This window comes from Seriola lalandi, unplaced genomic scaffold, assembly GCF_002814215.2.
Source record: "Seriola lalandi dorsalis isolate HSWRI2012SDOR001 ecotype SW California unplaced genomic scaffold, Sedor1 jcf7180002054767, whole genome shotgun sequence".
In the NCBI taxonomy this organism is placed as follows: Eukaryota; Metazoa; Chordata; class Actinopteri; order Carangiformes; family Carangidae; genus Seriola; species Seriola lalandi.
This window is the reverse complement of record NW_019525320.1, coordinates 906,907-923,421: the sequence shown is the minus strand read 5'-3', so window position 1 is coordinate 923,421 and position 16,515 is coordinate 906,907. Positions and strand designations below refer to the sequence as shown.

The 16,515-nt window shown below is 40.6% G+C and overlaps 1 protein-coding gene across 1 annotated transcript; it reads right to left on the bottom strand.

Annotated features, from left to right (window-relative positions):
* Positions 1–291: 291 nt before the first annotated feature.
* On the bottom strand, positions 292–13,586 carry LOC111669057 (NACHT, LRR and PYD domains-containing protein 12-like). Its single transcript, XM_023425278.2, has 12 exons — positions 13,351–13,586; positions 11,834–11,962; positions 11,025–11,153; positions 10,379–10,614; positions 8,068–9,868; positions 7,752–7,928; positions 3,793–3,969; positions 3,304–3,477; positions 1,972–2,145; positions 1,565–1,738; positions 1,139–1,312; positions 292–986 (listed from the first exon to the last, which is right to left on the bottom strand). The coding sequence occupies exons 1-12, from the start codon at positions 13,362–13,364 to the stop codon at positions 968–970; spliced, it is 3,378 nt and encodes a 1,125-aa protein (XP_023281046.1). The 5' UTR covers positions 13,365–13,586; the 3' UTR covers positions 292–967.
* Positions 13,587–16,515: the final 2,929 nt, after the last annotated feature.

Genomic DNA, 16,515 nt, shown 5'->3' with positions numbered 1-16,515 from the left:
CTTTGCTATATGAGAAGTCGGATCTTGTCTCCTTATAGCATTTTTATGCCTCTGCACCGAGAACAGCCGTGGCTGGAGGCGTTATGTTTTCAGGTTGTCAGTCTGACCTTCCGTATATCCCATTGTTGTGGACGCAACGGACTCCCTTCAAATTTGGCACAAGCGTTCACTTGGACTTGTGGTCAAAGGTCACTGGGACCTGGCCATGATTCAAGGATTCATACACTAATTATCTAATAATAATAATAATAATAATTAATAATAATAATAATAATAATCTGTACAAAAAGAGAAGGTTAACAACAATCATTCACTGTTTTATTGGGGTCATGTGCAGGACTACTTCTTGGTTGGGGCTAGTAACTTCCTTGAGTCGTTGATGGTTGCCTGAAGTTACTGCTAGCCAGGCTAGCTGTTTTCCTTTGTTTCCAGCATTTTTGCAAAGCCAAGCTAACCGACCATTGGCGAGTAGTATTGATATTCTTATGTAGAAAGCTAACACTCCACCAGAGCGAACAAGCATGTTTCCTAAAATGTCAAATTCCCTTAACAAACTCTCTCTTAGCAAATCTAGCAATGTAAAATGATGTTTGTTGAACATTCTATACACACAAGTCCACACATGTTAACTGAAAAAAACTGTTCTATACCCTGAATATATACAGACATTTTAAATACAATTTATCACAGGTTTGTCAGCGATTATACATTTAGTGCTGAAATTTAGTTACAACTTGCTTTAAGGAACACTGCGATTACATCCCTTTGCCACAGCATAGAAATAACCATACCTCCTGCAAGCATGACAAAGAATTCCTCTTAACATATGGGCAGTCAGTGTAAAATCAAAATAGTCTTGTGGCTTCTGAAGAAATACTTCTGAACAAATCTCTGACTGCGGTTAAGGCACAACTTTGATGTGGTGATGGTGGCAGCCCCAGAGTCAGTGATGAGCTACACTCTAGGTTTACACCACGTCTTCCGTTCTGTAGGGATGAACAAAAAATCATCAAACATATCATTAGTTTCTCAGATGTTCATTAGTGAAAGCAGCTATTTATAAAGTTGGAGTACATGCAGAGTATTTGGTTTGCCACTAACTCTGTTTTACAAAACACTACTCAAACATGCACCTGACCTGAGAGTCTCCAGTCTACAGTGTGGACTCTCCAGGACCTCAGACAGCAGCTTCACTCCAGATTCCTGCAGGTTGTTTTTACTCAGGTCCAGCTCTCTCAGACAGGATGGGTTTGACTTCAGAGCTGATGCCAGAAAAGCACAGCCTTCATCTGTGACCCGACAGTGTATCAACCTACAGAGATTATAATAATATTATGGAGGTGCTTCCCAATTTTTGTGACATAGCCAGCTTTCTTCTCTTTTCTTGTCTTGTCTGTAGCCAAATTAACAAATATGTTCATGTAAGACAACAGAGATGTGAAGGGGTACCAGCTTCATGCCCCAACTGATCTATCACAAAAGTAGAACCCTGTTGTTCTACAGAAATTTAAACTATTGTTAGTGCGCAAGCAGAGCCCCACACACAAAAACAGAGATTCCTTACCTCAAAGTCTCCAGTCTACAGTGTGGACTCTCCAGTCCACCAGACAGCATCTTCACTCCTGAATCCAGTAGATCATTTTCACCGAGGTCAAGCTCTCTCAGACTGGAGGTGTTTGACATTAAAGCAGAAGCCAGAGGAGCACAGCAGCTTTCTGACAACCAGCAGGAACTCAACCTTTAGTAAAGGAAGCAAGCATGTAGTTGAAATGCTGATTGAAATCAAACAAAAAAGAATTGAACTTCAGAATGTAACAGGAGTTCAAAACATCCAACAGCACTAAATAACCACAGGTTCATCATTATAAAAGCATGAATCACAATACTATTAACCTTGTCTCAAAATCATTGTCAGTGCAATGTGAGTTTGATATCCATGTTTATTATAAAACTGGTAACATGTTGACTGACCTCAGAGCTTCCAGTCTACAATGTGGACTCTCCAGTCCTTCACACAGCAGCTTCACTCCCGAATCCTGCAGGTCGTTGTTACTCAGTTCCAACTCTCTCAGGCTGGAGGGGTCGCACTTGAGAGCTGAGGCCAAAGAGGCACAGCAGTTCTCCGTCAGCCCACATCTATCAAGCCTGTAATTGTAAAATTAACATTAACTCTGATATGCTGTATTAATAACAACGCTAGTTCAATGAGCTCAGATCATCTAACAGCCTCTATACGCCCGTTCTTGTGGAGCAGTGCACGTTTAAATGGCTGTCTCACCATACCCTGGCATTCTTGAAGACTGCGACTTGACATGTGAAAGATTACATGGCTTCACCTGTGCCTACAGAACTTAGCTTGCAAAAGGTATCCTTTGTTCTACCTCACACAGAGCAAGCCCTTTTATACAGGCTCTCGAGATAAATGGGCAAAGACAGATACTTCTACTCCCTGCCATGATGACAACAAGGAATGTAGACAGCCACTTGAGTAATCTATCACAAGTAGCAGGGGACAGACAAAACCACAGAGAGACTGTTTAACCTCACAGTACTATCAGCAGCCCCCCCTCAACAACCCACCACTGACAAGTCAGAAAATATACCCCACTACACATGCATGTCAGTCCTGTACAAACGTAAACAAGGCTGTAAATGCCTTCTAGGTTGCCACTTCAGATGGTACTTCACTGAAAAGAATTTCATATTTCACAAATTGCATGTTACATCAAATCCTCTTTGGTTACATATTTTCCTTTCATTTCAATAACCCTAACCCAAGTAAGGGAAATATTGAGAAACCTAAGACAATGAGGATGTACTCTGATTGCCATCCTGATGCATATTTATGAAACATTCTAAAAAACTCTTTGAGGCAGAGAGAACAACTCACGTGTGCTTAAAATTAAGCAATTATGTGATGATGAGAGATGCTTTCAGACAAGCAAAACTTGTAATTTAGCAGTTTAGCTCCATTGTATCCACTTACAGAGTGAGGAACAATGCCACAGTGCTCCAAAACGACAGAGCTAATACATGTGGAAGTTTATGGTGTTGAAGGAAGAAACATATCTTGCTGGAATTCCAATGGGCTGAACTGAGCTAGAGGTTTGTTACTACTACTCTGTTGTACTACTATAGATTCTATTGCACTGCTCCACATAACAGCCTGTTTGAAATCCAAGTCTATGCAAAGTAGAGCTTGTGCTTTCCTTTTATTATTTACATTACCTTGTAGTAATGATTGGCATCAAAGAACAAATATTTTCCTTATTGAAGATAGATGATCGACAGGAGTGAACTCACCTCAAAGTCTTTAGTCTACATTCAGGACTCCCCAGTGCAGCAGACAGAAGATTCACGCCTAAGTCCTTCACTTTGTTTTTACTCAGGTCTAACTCTCTCATACGGAAGGGGTTGGACTTGATAGCTGAGGCCAGATGTGCACAGCAGCTCTCTGACAGCCTGCAGCAACTTAATCTACATAAAGTATAAACAATGCACTGCAGCTATTGAAGGCAACATTTCATTATCTAATTAGAACTGTAGATATTTCATGGAACTGTATAAACTTGCATGCTCAACTGAACCCAGCAGGATGCCAGGTTCAATAAGAAGAAAATTCATACAAAATACAAAACAAACGATAACTTATTTTACTATATTAATTTAAAAAAAAAATTAAAATGATGTAGCATGTATTGCACTTATACTGTGCTACCCCATTGAATACAACCATGGTAATAATTCATTCAAAATCAATCTCTGCACAAAGTTAGCAAAACGCTGTCTGACCTCAGAGTCTCCAGTCCACAGTGTGGACTCTCCAGTCCAGCAGACAGAACTTTCACACCTGAATCCTTCAGATAGTTGTTGTTACTCAGGTCCAGCTCTCTCAGATGGGACGAGGTGGACTTCAGGGCTGATGCCAGAGAATTGCAACAACTTTCAGACAAACTGCAGTTCTTCAATCTAAAAAGTACAATGAACAAATTGTTAAATCAGATCTCTTTGGATCTAAATCTTTCGCTCCACATTGAAATGCTGTAATCCAGTGACTCTCAATGATTGGGCCGCAATCAGTACTGGTCAGCGCAGTGTGGGCTACCGGGCTGCAAAGATGTTATCAGATAATAACCAATCCCCCCACCCCACCCCCCACCTCCACACCACCTGCCTGCCAATGTGAGGAATGTTCAGTTCAGCATCCTCTCACACTTTTGTCTAGGCATCAAAACTGAGTATCCTCCCCCTGTTTCATCAGTTCAATCAGGAGAGACTTCAGTTTGAGTCGGTGAATAAACTTTTATTTATTTTCTGTGCAAAACAAGAGAAGTAAAGTGAGAGATGTTAGAGTCTTTGGCAGTTAGAACCCATCGTGATGTCATCATATTTGAAAAGTGTTGTGAAGCGAAGTATAGGAAACCCCCCCTTAAAGAAAAGAAGGAAGTAAGGAGTATGTAAGGAAGAACAACAAACAAACTCGTTACATACAGTACATATATCAAAACTTACCTTACTGCAGCAGAGGACTTCTAGTGAAATAGGTAATGAGAAGGATATACAGAGAAACGCATGCTGGAAAGAGTATAATTATGGTTACCTTTAGTATATTAAATAATGCCATGAATGAGGTTGCATACATTATGAAGTTGAAGACAAGATTGCTATAGGCCTGAAATAAACTAATGGGGAGGAAGCAATTCTAGATAAATGTGAAAAATAAAAGATGTGAGCTTAATGCCAGAACAAATTCAAGATCAGAATGTACAACATAATAGAAGGTCGAAAAACACGAAACTGAAAGCAAAATGTAAATTAAGATAAGTATGACAACTTAAATAAAATGGTAAAAGAAATATAAGGTCTGACAACCCCATAGAAATTAAAGTCAGCAATGACGATCAAAAATTAAGGCCCGGCAGCTTAACTAAAAATAAGTGTTGCATGAGGTTAGAAGACCATGTTGAGGTTGTGATGACCATGATGAAGAATTGAGGTCGTAAAGAGCCTAATCTGAATGTGCCGGGCTGACCAATAGTCATGAGAATAGTGTTATGAGAAGTTTAGAGATGCCGTAACAGTAATTTAACCGCTAGATTCAAAATAAACTAAGACAAGAGGGCTAATAACATCTAATGTTGAAATTAATCCAGCAACCACTCCAGAATGCATTGAGGTTTAAATGCCATACATCATACAGTCAAGTAATATTGGCACGTTATTGAAAGATGCACCTGACAACTATATGTATCAGTGGGAGGCTGTACGAGGCAGAGAAGGCAAACAAGATCAAGAATTGAACATGGAACAGTCAAGGTGAAATTTAATTGGGCAATGTAGAGCACGGCTTTTTGGAGAAGGCTTAGGATAATCATAGGATAAGAGTTCTTGTGGTCTTCCAGGTGGATAGAGCAGATTACATCATGTAGACACCAAAGGCAACCAGATACTGACTAATAGATACATTTGTGAAATGAAGCAGACACGGAAGTACCAAAAACTACAGAGGCTGGCTCCAAAAGCAAGTCAGTCCCCAAAGACTCTCGAGTTAAAATGCCCAACTTTACAGCAGAAATAAACATGTTTACAGCCTGGTACAAATAAAGGTTTTGGTCTGTACGGCTAATTTCCTCCTTCATAACATCTGTACGGGGGGTGAATTTTTATATAACTAATCCATCTAAATTTTATTAAGGCTTAAAGTTACATACAGATACATAGTTCAACACATAGTTAAAGGCGTGCAGCTTTGAGTGACAGGTGGGTAAGTGTATGCAAAGTCTCAGCTCCACACGCGCTACTCCTCTTTGCCCATTTTTGGATTAGTTGCGATTTCGGCTGGGTCACGCACTGCCAAGTTACAACGGAATAGCAGCCCACTCTGAGCTTCAAAACCGCCCTCCAGAAACCTTTTGGTGATGTCACAGATGCGACACATTTTAATTTATTGTCTATGGTTTTATCTGGTTGCTGTATCTTTATCTAACTTAGGAGATGTGGGATGAGGCTTACTATTTAACATATTCACCGTGCAGGAATTTATCCCTTAGCCATTATTATTAAACCATTTTTAGTGTAGTTAACCACAAACAACTGATTGATTGATTGATTGATTGATTGATTGATTGATTGATTGATTGATTGATTATTGACTTTCTTGTCCACCTCAGTGGAAATCTATCTCTGGCAAGAAAGTACAATAAAATACATACAATCCGCATAACACAACACACCATTAAAAACATACACTATGTACAACATACAACAGTGCAAATGAACAGGTAGCAGCAGATAGGTTAAATAAATACCAGAGACAATTTTGGGCAATACATCTGTCAGCCAGTCCAAAACCACACACGCATGTGGGAAAAAAAACAAATAAAATAAAAGGGGGCATTGCTGAATGCTTCAACAAAGTCCTGACCTCCTGAAACTCACCTGCGGAAGAATCACCATGGCCATAATTAGGCAGTTACAGTTTACATAACTAAAGCTGAACCTCCAGAACTTTCTCATGAATAGCGGGGTAGTTTTTTTTTTTTTCAAGTAGCTTTGGTTAACCTAACTAGATTTCTCCCTGGGGTAGCTTTGTTGTAACTCAGCTTATTCCAGTGTAAATTAATTGTAGCTTGCAAAGTTATTCTTTCAAAGTAGATTACCCAACACTGAAGATGATTTTGCTGCGTGAGCAATGTATGCCTACCTAGAGGGGCTGGGACAGATGAGGCCCAAGAATGCTGAGTAGCTTTCATAGAGCGAGTGTCATTGGGTGGGAAGGCTGGCTGCAACATGAATGCTTGGGTGGTGGCAATGGTCGCTGATGATCAGGCAGAAGCTGAAGCAATCCCCACGGTTTTCATGGAGTCAGCCACAGACTATAGGTGATCAAAGGTTGTCTGCAGTGAAGTGATCTGTTACTTTTACTTTACAACTGAAGCCCGGTGGGGGAACCAGCTGGAGTAGCTGAGTCTTTCCCAGGCAGAAGCATAAACTCACACAGATAGGAGCTATAATTTGAACCGCCAGCTTGCGGGGCTGAGAAAGAGGCCTGGTGCTGGAGTAATGCCACAGTCTTAGAGTTGAGCTGCAGGAGATCTGCTCATCTGTTGGAGAGCCGCTGCATAGAGCAAGTCGAGTGCTCCTAGGAAGCCACCTGTGGAATTCGATGTGATCTCCTGCAGCATGTTGAGCTGGGATCCAAAACCTCTGGGAGAGGATCATGATCGGTGTCAGACATCAGTTTAAACGATAACGCAATATGACGCAGGGTGAGTGAAATGGCGGCTGACAGCAGAAGAGAGGGGAAGAGATTTTAAAGTTTGAAACTGTCAACAAAGTTAGCTGGTTGCGATCGTGGTGAAATCAGACTGGTTACCCTAAACACCCGAAGTCAACTGACTACATAAGTGCGGTGAGAGAGGGAGCGAAAATTGTGAATGACTGAGGCTTAAAGATAGTCTTCCTGATTGAATTTATACTTTGCTTCATCAGTGAAAACCTGCCCCTAATGACCACAGACTTCAGTGAGGTGCTTTTCGTTTACATCAACCACCCAAAAAAAGACACACCCTCCATCTGCAACTCATACAGATCAGTCACGCTGTGACAATTTTAAAATGAAAATCTAAAATCTAAAGAAACTTGAGTTTCCCTTTCATAGAAGAAGAAGAAGAGGAATGGGCAGAACAAAGGGGAGGAGGAGGGGGAGAACAGTAGTAAAACAATGAACAGCTATGTAAATGTTGTCTAACCTTAGTATCTCCAGTTTGCAGTTTGGACTCTCCAGTCCAACAGACAGCAACTTCACTCCTGAATCCAGAATATAGTCATTTTCACTCAGATCCATCTCTCGCAGATGGGAGGGGTTGGCCATCAGAGCTGAGGACAGAACTTCACAGTGCTTCTCAGAGAGTCCACAAGCAGAGAGCCTGCCAATACAATGTACAGTGTTACTGAGCAACATTTTTATAATGAACATATATGAGAAACTAAATATCTTCAATGTAACAAAAATGGCAATAGTCAAAACATTAACTCTAGAGTATTGATATTCACATCTGAACTAACCGAGCAATTCTGCAGTTTCTGGCAGCTGGGAGCAATCTCCGTCTACCATCAACTGATGTGTTGTACTTCTTTGGATCCAACACATGTAGAACCTCCTCTGACATCTGCAGCATGTAGGCAAGAGCTGAGCAATGGGTCTTCGTGAGTTTCTTCTCTGCTCTGTTCTCTGACTGAAGGTACTCTTGGATCTCCTGATGTACTGAGTGGTCATTCATCTCCATCAAACAGTGAAAGATGTTGATGCTTCTGTCAGGAGAGATGTCGTAAGCGTTCATCTTCTTCAGGTTGTTTATTGCTGTCTGGATGCTTTCTGGACTGCTAGCTGTCCAGCCCAGCAGACCTCCTAAGAGATGATGGTTGGACTCCAATAACAGGCCATGAAGGAAGCGAACAAAGAGGTCCAGGTGGCCATTTCCACTGTTCACAGATTTGTCCACAACTCTGCTGAGGAAGCTATCCATCCCTGGCTCACTGCTGTTTGTATCCCAGTCTTCTCCCAGGAATGTTGCCAATACATCTATGTCCTTGTTCAAGTAACACTGGACCATGTAGACAGCTGCAAGAAACTCCTGAACACTTAAATGAACAAAGCAGTAAATCATTTTCTGAAAGAGCGCACGCTCTCTTTTGAAGATCTCTGTGCACAGTCCTGAGAAAACTAAGGCCTCTGTGACATCAAGACCACATCGCTCCAAGTCCTCTTGGTAAAACATGATGTTCCCTTTTTCCAGATGTTCAAACGCAAGTCTCCCCAACTTCAGAAGGACTTCCCTGTTAATCTGCCTTGGCTCCTGTTGGATCATTTCATGCCCGTTTTTATACTTCTGTCTCTTCCTCTTGGTCTGAACCAGCAGAAAGTGTGAGTACATGTCAGTCAGTGTCTTGGGAAGCTGTTTTTGGTCTGTAGTCAACATATGCTCAAGAACCGTAGCAGTGATCCAACAAAAAACTGGGATGTGACACATAATGTGGAGGCTCCTTGATGCCTTGATGTGTGAGATGATTCTGCTTGACACCGACTCCTCTGTGAATCTCCTCCTGAAATACTCCTCCTTCTGAGTGTCAGTGAATCCTCGTACCTCTGTTACACGATCAACATAAGAAGGTGGGATCTGATTGGCTGCTGCAGGTCTTGAAGTTATCCAAAGGAGAGCTGAGGGAAGTAGATTCCCCTTGATGAGGTTTATCAACAGCATGTTGATTGATGATGTCTGTGTGACGTCTGACACGACCTCATTGTTCTGGAAATCCAACACAAGCCTGCTTTCATCCAGGCCGTCAAAGATTAACAAAACCTTACACACAGCTAGGTTCTCTGCTGCGATCAGGTGAAGTGTTGGGTCAAAATCACGAAGCAGCCTGAGAAGACTGTACTGCTTCTCTCTGATCAAGTTCAGCTCCCGAAACGAAAGAAGAATCACAAGGCTGACATCTTGATTTTCCAAGCCCTCTGCCCAGTCCAGAGTAAACTTCTGCACTGAGAAAGTTTTTCCAATGCCAGCAATGCCATTCGTCAGAACTACTCTTATGAATCTCCTCTGGCCAGGTAAAACCTTAAAGATTTCATGGCATTTGATTGGAGTGTCATGCACGGCCTCCATTTTGGATACTGTCTCAAGTTGCCATACCTCATGCTGGATATTAACTCCTTCACATTTTCCCTCAGTGATGTAGAGCTCAGTGTAGATCCTATTCAGGTGGGTTCCAGATCCTACTTCAGCGGTTCCTTCTACTGCATATTCACATCTCTTTCGAAGACTGATTTTGTGATTCTCTAAAACATCCGGCAGACTGTCAGTCACTGAAACACAAGCAGGAAAAAACTAAAGTTACAGAAATATACTGTATGTCATAAAAACAATATGCACATAAAGTAAAGTATTTACTAATTGTAACTGGATAGTTTCACACACAACTAGTCATTTTGTGTAGTTATAATGGTAGTAGTAGTCAAGAAGCTCCTCAGCAGCGAGGTGCCAGGAGTGGATGAGATTCGCCCTGAGATGCTGAACGCTCTGGACATTGGAGCTTGGATTTTTTTGATCGTTACATTTTAACTAAATTTACAAAGCAAAATCCCATACTATGCTCAAACTATGCTGCAGTTGAATTTGAATTTCTAGCTAGTGCAAAAAAATTATGGTTGTCATTTCAAACACAACATTTTTACATTTGATAATAAGTTTTTTATTTCTTAAAATGCTGAAACATTTTAAATGTACTAAACACGGTGTATGTTATGCAAAAGAAATAATGAAAATGTATTTAAAGCAACAGAAAAAGTTCTGTTTAATAAAAAGTAGAAACTTACAGAGTCCAGTGCTGGTTTGAGTGGGTGTCTGCACTTCAGGGCTTTTTCTGGATCGTTTACCACAGCAGGGACAAGAGAAATCTCCTGTTGAATTACACTGCTCCCAGCATGATTCAGTGCATTGCTCGCAGACGTAATGTCCACAGCTGGTGGAGACTGGATCCCTCAGGACCTCGTTGCACAAAGCACAACATGACGGCTGCTCCTCGATAACTACACTAGTCCTTTTCCTTTCTCTGTGAACATGAAGGTGAACATCAAAATATGTTTGGCAATACTGGGTAGAGTGTCAAATAGCACAGAACTTGTTTAAATAATCAACACTTCACCATGTCACCTATCATGTATATTTGAAGTCAGTTATGTCTGTGGAGGGTTTAAAGAGGCTTGTTCCCTTGTTCCCTTGTTCCCCACCTTTTCTTTTTTGTCTGAACCACAATGGTAATAGACAATAGTACAAAATGCTGTCAAAACTGCTTATTTAGATTAATACTACCAATTAAACAGTTAATATCCTGGGACGCCAACTGGGCATCCACTGGAGGATTCAATGTGCGTTATCATTTTGTTGTGGTGGTATGGTGTGAAACAGGGCACTTATACAAGTAATTACTTGATATACTGAATGAATAAGGAGAACTCTTACTTTGTGTTTGATATTCCAGGTTCATCCCTGAAGGCCAGAGGAGTGTCTTTGGACTGGTCACTCAGACAGACGGATGCTGGAGACTTCGCTCTGCCCTCTTCATCCTTCCCATGGACACTCATCTTTGGTCTAACAGGCAAGTCAGTAACAAGAGCACACATCATACACTGACAACAGTGACTCACCATGGCATGCTTCTGCAGATGCCTGTTGGCAAAATTTTGTACTAATTAGCTGTATACATTTGCTTTTTAATTAAACCTGATTTGCTGTCTTAAAACAAGAAAAATTCTGGTGTTCATAATAATGTTGCCCAATGCTGTTGTAATGGGATGATATTTATGGTTAGCTGAAGCTAGGTCAGTGGGACATACTGTTAATAATTACAAACAGGGAAAACTGCTGGGAAAATTATTGGTAGATAAGCCCAGTAATTGGAAAAAGATTGAATCAAAAGCTTATTTTAATTCACATATTTGTCTGTTTTTATTGTTTTCATACATTATTCAGCAACGATTTTGATCAAGTCATTGTTTTGAGTTATTTTTAGGGGGGAAAAAAGACCAAATTGTCTGGTTTCAACTTCAACAATGTGTTAACCTGTTAGCTGTTTCTGATCATTAATCAGCTGAGAGCAGCGGAGGAGGAAGAGGTTTTTATGATCGCGCTCTTGGTGCTGGAGGATTCAAAGTGTGTTTTTGTTTTGTTAATCTGTTTTTGTTCATTAGAAGGTCTGGCTACTATTTGCTATCTACATAACCACACTCCAGCCCACTTCTCTGACTGGTTACAATAAGGAGAACTCTTACTTTTTGTTTGATATTTCAGGTTCATCCCTGAAGGCCAGAGGAGTGTCTTTGGACTGGTCACTCAGACAGACGGATGCTGGAGACTTCGCTCTGCCCTCTTCATCCTTCCCATGGACGCTCATCTTTGGTCTAACAGGCAAGTCAGTAACAAGAGCACACATCATACACTGAAGGCAAGGCAATTCAAAGTGCCTTACATAGGCATGGAAATACATTAAAAATAGAGCATTAAGATAACATTAAAATGGCATTTAAAAACAATAAAAACATATATTGAATATAAATATAAAAACATTTAAATAAGTCATATCAAGATTGCATAAAATCAGGTAATGTTATGTTAATTCAAATATTCATCTGTTCTTTTGTTTTGATACATTATTCAACAACGGTTTTGATATTCAATTCATTGTTTTGAGTTTTTTTTTTTTTTTTAAAGGGCAGAACTGTTTGATTCCAACTTCACCAATGTTATTATTTGCTGGTAGTCTTCTACAAATGAAAACTGACTAGTTTGGTGTTTTGGACTGTTGGACCAAATAATATATTTGAAGAAGGAACTCTGATGGACACAGCTTCACAGTTTGCTTACATTTTATAGACGAAACAATTCATAGAAATAATAGCTATAGTAGAGCACATCACACCAGTCCTCGAATCACTGCATTGACTCCCTGTGTGTCAAAGGATATATTTTAAATTCCTATTACTTGTCTTTAAAGCACTAATTGGTCTCGGGCCTAAATACATGTCTGATTTACTTGTACATTATGAAGCATCTAGACCGCTCAGGTCACCAGCTACGGGTTTATTCAGTGTTCCCAGAACCAAAACCAAGCACAATGGAGCAGCTTTTAGTTTCTATGCTCCCCACCTGTGGAACAAGCTTCCTGAATACCTGTGGTCTGCTCAAACGGCCAGCTCATTGAAATCAGGGCTTAAACATTATTCTAATGTTTTTATTGTTTATTTTCAAATGTATTTATTTGTTGTACTAGTTCATTTCCTATGAAAAGTCAACGGACAACAGTAAACTCTGGCACGACTCTGTGAACTGCTGGTAGATACACTGCATGTGGGGGCCTGAGTCTTCAGGAAGCTTAATTAATGAAATAAAGATGATGACCAGTCCAATTACTAAAGCCATAGATTACATGTGGCTGTATCAATATAAATGTAGGCTATTAGACCTAAAATTCCCTCTTTGTGCTTCCATAGAGTTTCCATGCTGAGTGTGCAATGGAGCGACAGAAGCAGGAAGAGGGAATTTTCTACTGACAAGAGTGCAACTCTGAAAGACTTCTTTAAAAAAAAATGAGTCTACTTCAGACTTCTCCAAATGGTTTTAGTTGCCAAGTACTTTATTTCGCGTTACATTCACTACATAACATCTTACTAGCTGATTTAACCCTTCATTCCAAGAAAATGATAATAACATACATCCCTGGATAATTGTCTATATTCTACAACACGGCTTATCATACACACAACCAACCCTGCGTCGCCCATTTACCTACCTGTCACTGGCCATGGACTTTATAGGCCTATCCACACGCTTTTATCCATCCATTCATAATCCAGTTTAACAGCTTTAAGACTTCACAAGTTAAACCTGCTGAGTTAATTCCAGCTCTTACAGTCCACCCTGTGACACCTGGTTCAAGAGAAATTTACAGGAAAACAAACTTAGGTTCCAAAAGAAAGCGAGCTGTCTGACTTCCAGGTTTCCTTTAACTTGACGTCTTAATGTTGCTTAAAAGTCGCATTTCCGCGGTTACAACCCCTCGAGTGCACCCGTATCCTGTTATTTACGGTAAGGTTAAAGTGATTTATGAGATCTCGCCCGCAAGGCCACCAAAAGTCCCAGGTTCACTACATAAATGGATCAACAGGGTCAACATAATGCAAATTTTCAGAATTTGTCAACTAAAATGGGGGAACAAACATGAAAAGATACATAATTGGTGGGGGCTCTGGGAGTCCTCCCCCAGAAAAAGATATTGTAATTTAAAACAAATAGCTATACAGCATTTTTACACCATCTAACCTCTTGGATTAAGTAAAGAAACCGCCCCCTGTACTAGTCTAGCTCATATACAGTCTAAGGTCTATATTGAGGTGCTGTGAAAACATAGAATGTATCAAGAACAGTTTATAACTGGTGGGACAGGACAGGAAATGATTATTAGAAGAATGACTGTTCCATATTTGAAGTTATTTATAAAAAAACATGTATCTAAAATGGTAGTAGATGTCAGGATACTAGACTATATTCAAGGTCAGACAAGACAAACAATTTATAAATAGTCTTCTAACACATCACTGGTTATTGCTATAATGTCAACCAAATAAAATAACACAAGGTTTGAAAAGTTCTCTTTGTTCTTAATGGTTTGGAAGGAAAGAGCTTTGCAGACCAGAAGGGTTCTTCCTGGGTGTCGTTAATAAGATGTGAGGTGAGTTCAGATAAGGCAGGGTATTATAGCCCATATACCTACAGTGCCTGGGAAGCAGTGCTGATACTGACCGCATTATTCTGGTGAAATAAAGCAGCTGAAAGGCCTGTTTTCAGTAGCCCAACTTCGATAAATTATGCCCAAGTGATATTTGCCACTGCTACTGTATTTGGCAGGTGACGGACTCAGACTTACCATAAAGGCGAGAGTACGGGCGCGCTCTAATTTTAGAGGCCGCTGAGTGCGGAAATGTGACCGCTGCAAGAAAATGTCAAGTCACTCTTTCACTATCATGACTTAGTTCCCTTCAGGGACTTTATAGTCTCATAGTGTGCACTGTAAAATGTAGGCAACAAATGAAAATCTCCTCCATTCATATACTTACACATACTTAATTACAAAAGTGTTAATGAAAAATATAATTGATGTATCAAAAGTAATAATTTAAATAATATCCTTATTTTAACTTTTACTGTAACAATATCATAATGTTTTTTAAAAGATGATCAGATGTTTTGTGTGTAAAATCAAAGTAACTACAGCTACATATTTCAGTGTTAGCATGACAAATGAACACTCGAAAGCACAAGTAAATATAAGTAGAGTGCTTGAGTAGATGTACACTATATAGACAAAAGTATTGGGCCACACCTCTTAATCCTTTCATTCAGTGTCATTGCCACAGGTGTATAAAATCAACCACCTAGCCATGCAATCTGACTTGACAAACATTTGTGAAAGAATGGGTCGTTCTAAAGAGCTCACTGAAGGAGGGATAATGCTATGGGCTTGTTTTTCAGGGGTCGGCCTAGGCCCCTTAGTTCCAGTTTAGGGAAATCTTAATGCTTCAGCTTACCAAGACATTTTGGACGATTCTATGCTTCCAACTTTGTGGGAACAGTTTGGGCACAGCCCTTTTCTGTTCCAGCATGACTGTGCCCCAGTGCACAAAGCAAGGTCCATAAAGGCATGGCTGGGTGAGTTTGGTGTGGAGGAACTTGACTGGCTCGCACAGAGCCCTGACTTCAACCCCATCAAACACCTTTGGGTTGAACTAGAACAGAGATTGCGAGCCAGGCCCTCTCATCCAACATCAGTGTCTAACCTCACAAATGCTCTTCTGGATGAATGGGCAAAAATTCCCACAGACACTCCAAAATCTTGTACAAAGCCTTCCCATCCATCCATCCCAGAAGAGTGGAAGCTGTTATAGCTGCAAAGAGGGGACCAACTCCATATTAATGCCCATGGATTTAGAAAAATGTTTCTCTCATTTGTCTCCTCATGTAATGAGACTTGTTGAACACCAGAGGGCATCATACACCCATTTGTCCCGAGCTACTTAATGTTTGTCCCATTGCTGTGGTCCAGGTGCTGAGACAGCTGCTGAAACACTTTCAAGATCAAGCCAGATTTTATTTATACAGACCAATACTACATATTATATCATAGACTGATTAGTTTATGATACAATATATCCCTTACAATAAGAATATAGGACATGTATATACCATAACATAAAGTACTTATCATGGGAATAAAGCAAACATTTGCTCAGTGGGTCTGTGGCAGAAAGTGAACTTGTTCTATTGGGAAAGTAAGGATTTAATTTGAAACATTATTTTACTGTTAAACACTCAAATGAATCACTTTTATTCTTTAAAAACATAATTTCTGGGATTTAATTAAGTTAGATTTTACATATCTAAATAATCTAAACAACTGAGACAAGTTGATTAGTAAAAACATGGGATGAGCTGTTGTTATTCAACCAGGAAGGTTATCTCACAGGATGTATGCAGAAACACACCGCCCTGATGCACTGTGGGCACACACACACACACACACACACACACTCTTCCACATCCTGTGGCACTGTGGCAGGCAAGGAATATCCACCACACACACTCACACTGCACAGGACCAAGGCCAACTGCCTGCTAGTATTTTTATAATCTTCATCCTCCCTGACCTGTTGCTCCCCTCCTGGCGCCAGTGGTCTCAGCCCTCCCCCTGCGATGCCTCAACCTGACACACACACACACACACACGCACACACACACACACACATACATACATGCTCCTGTACGCTCAGCAGCCCCTCCACGGATAATTGAGACCAGCTGTTGCAAGGTGCCTCTTCCCTCGACCCTGCACCCCTCCTTCACCCCGCTGCTGCTGCTGCACTTGCCTTTCTGGCAGAAAACCATTCCACCCCCCCACCCC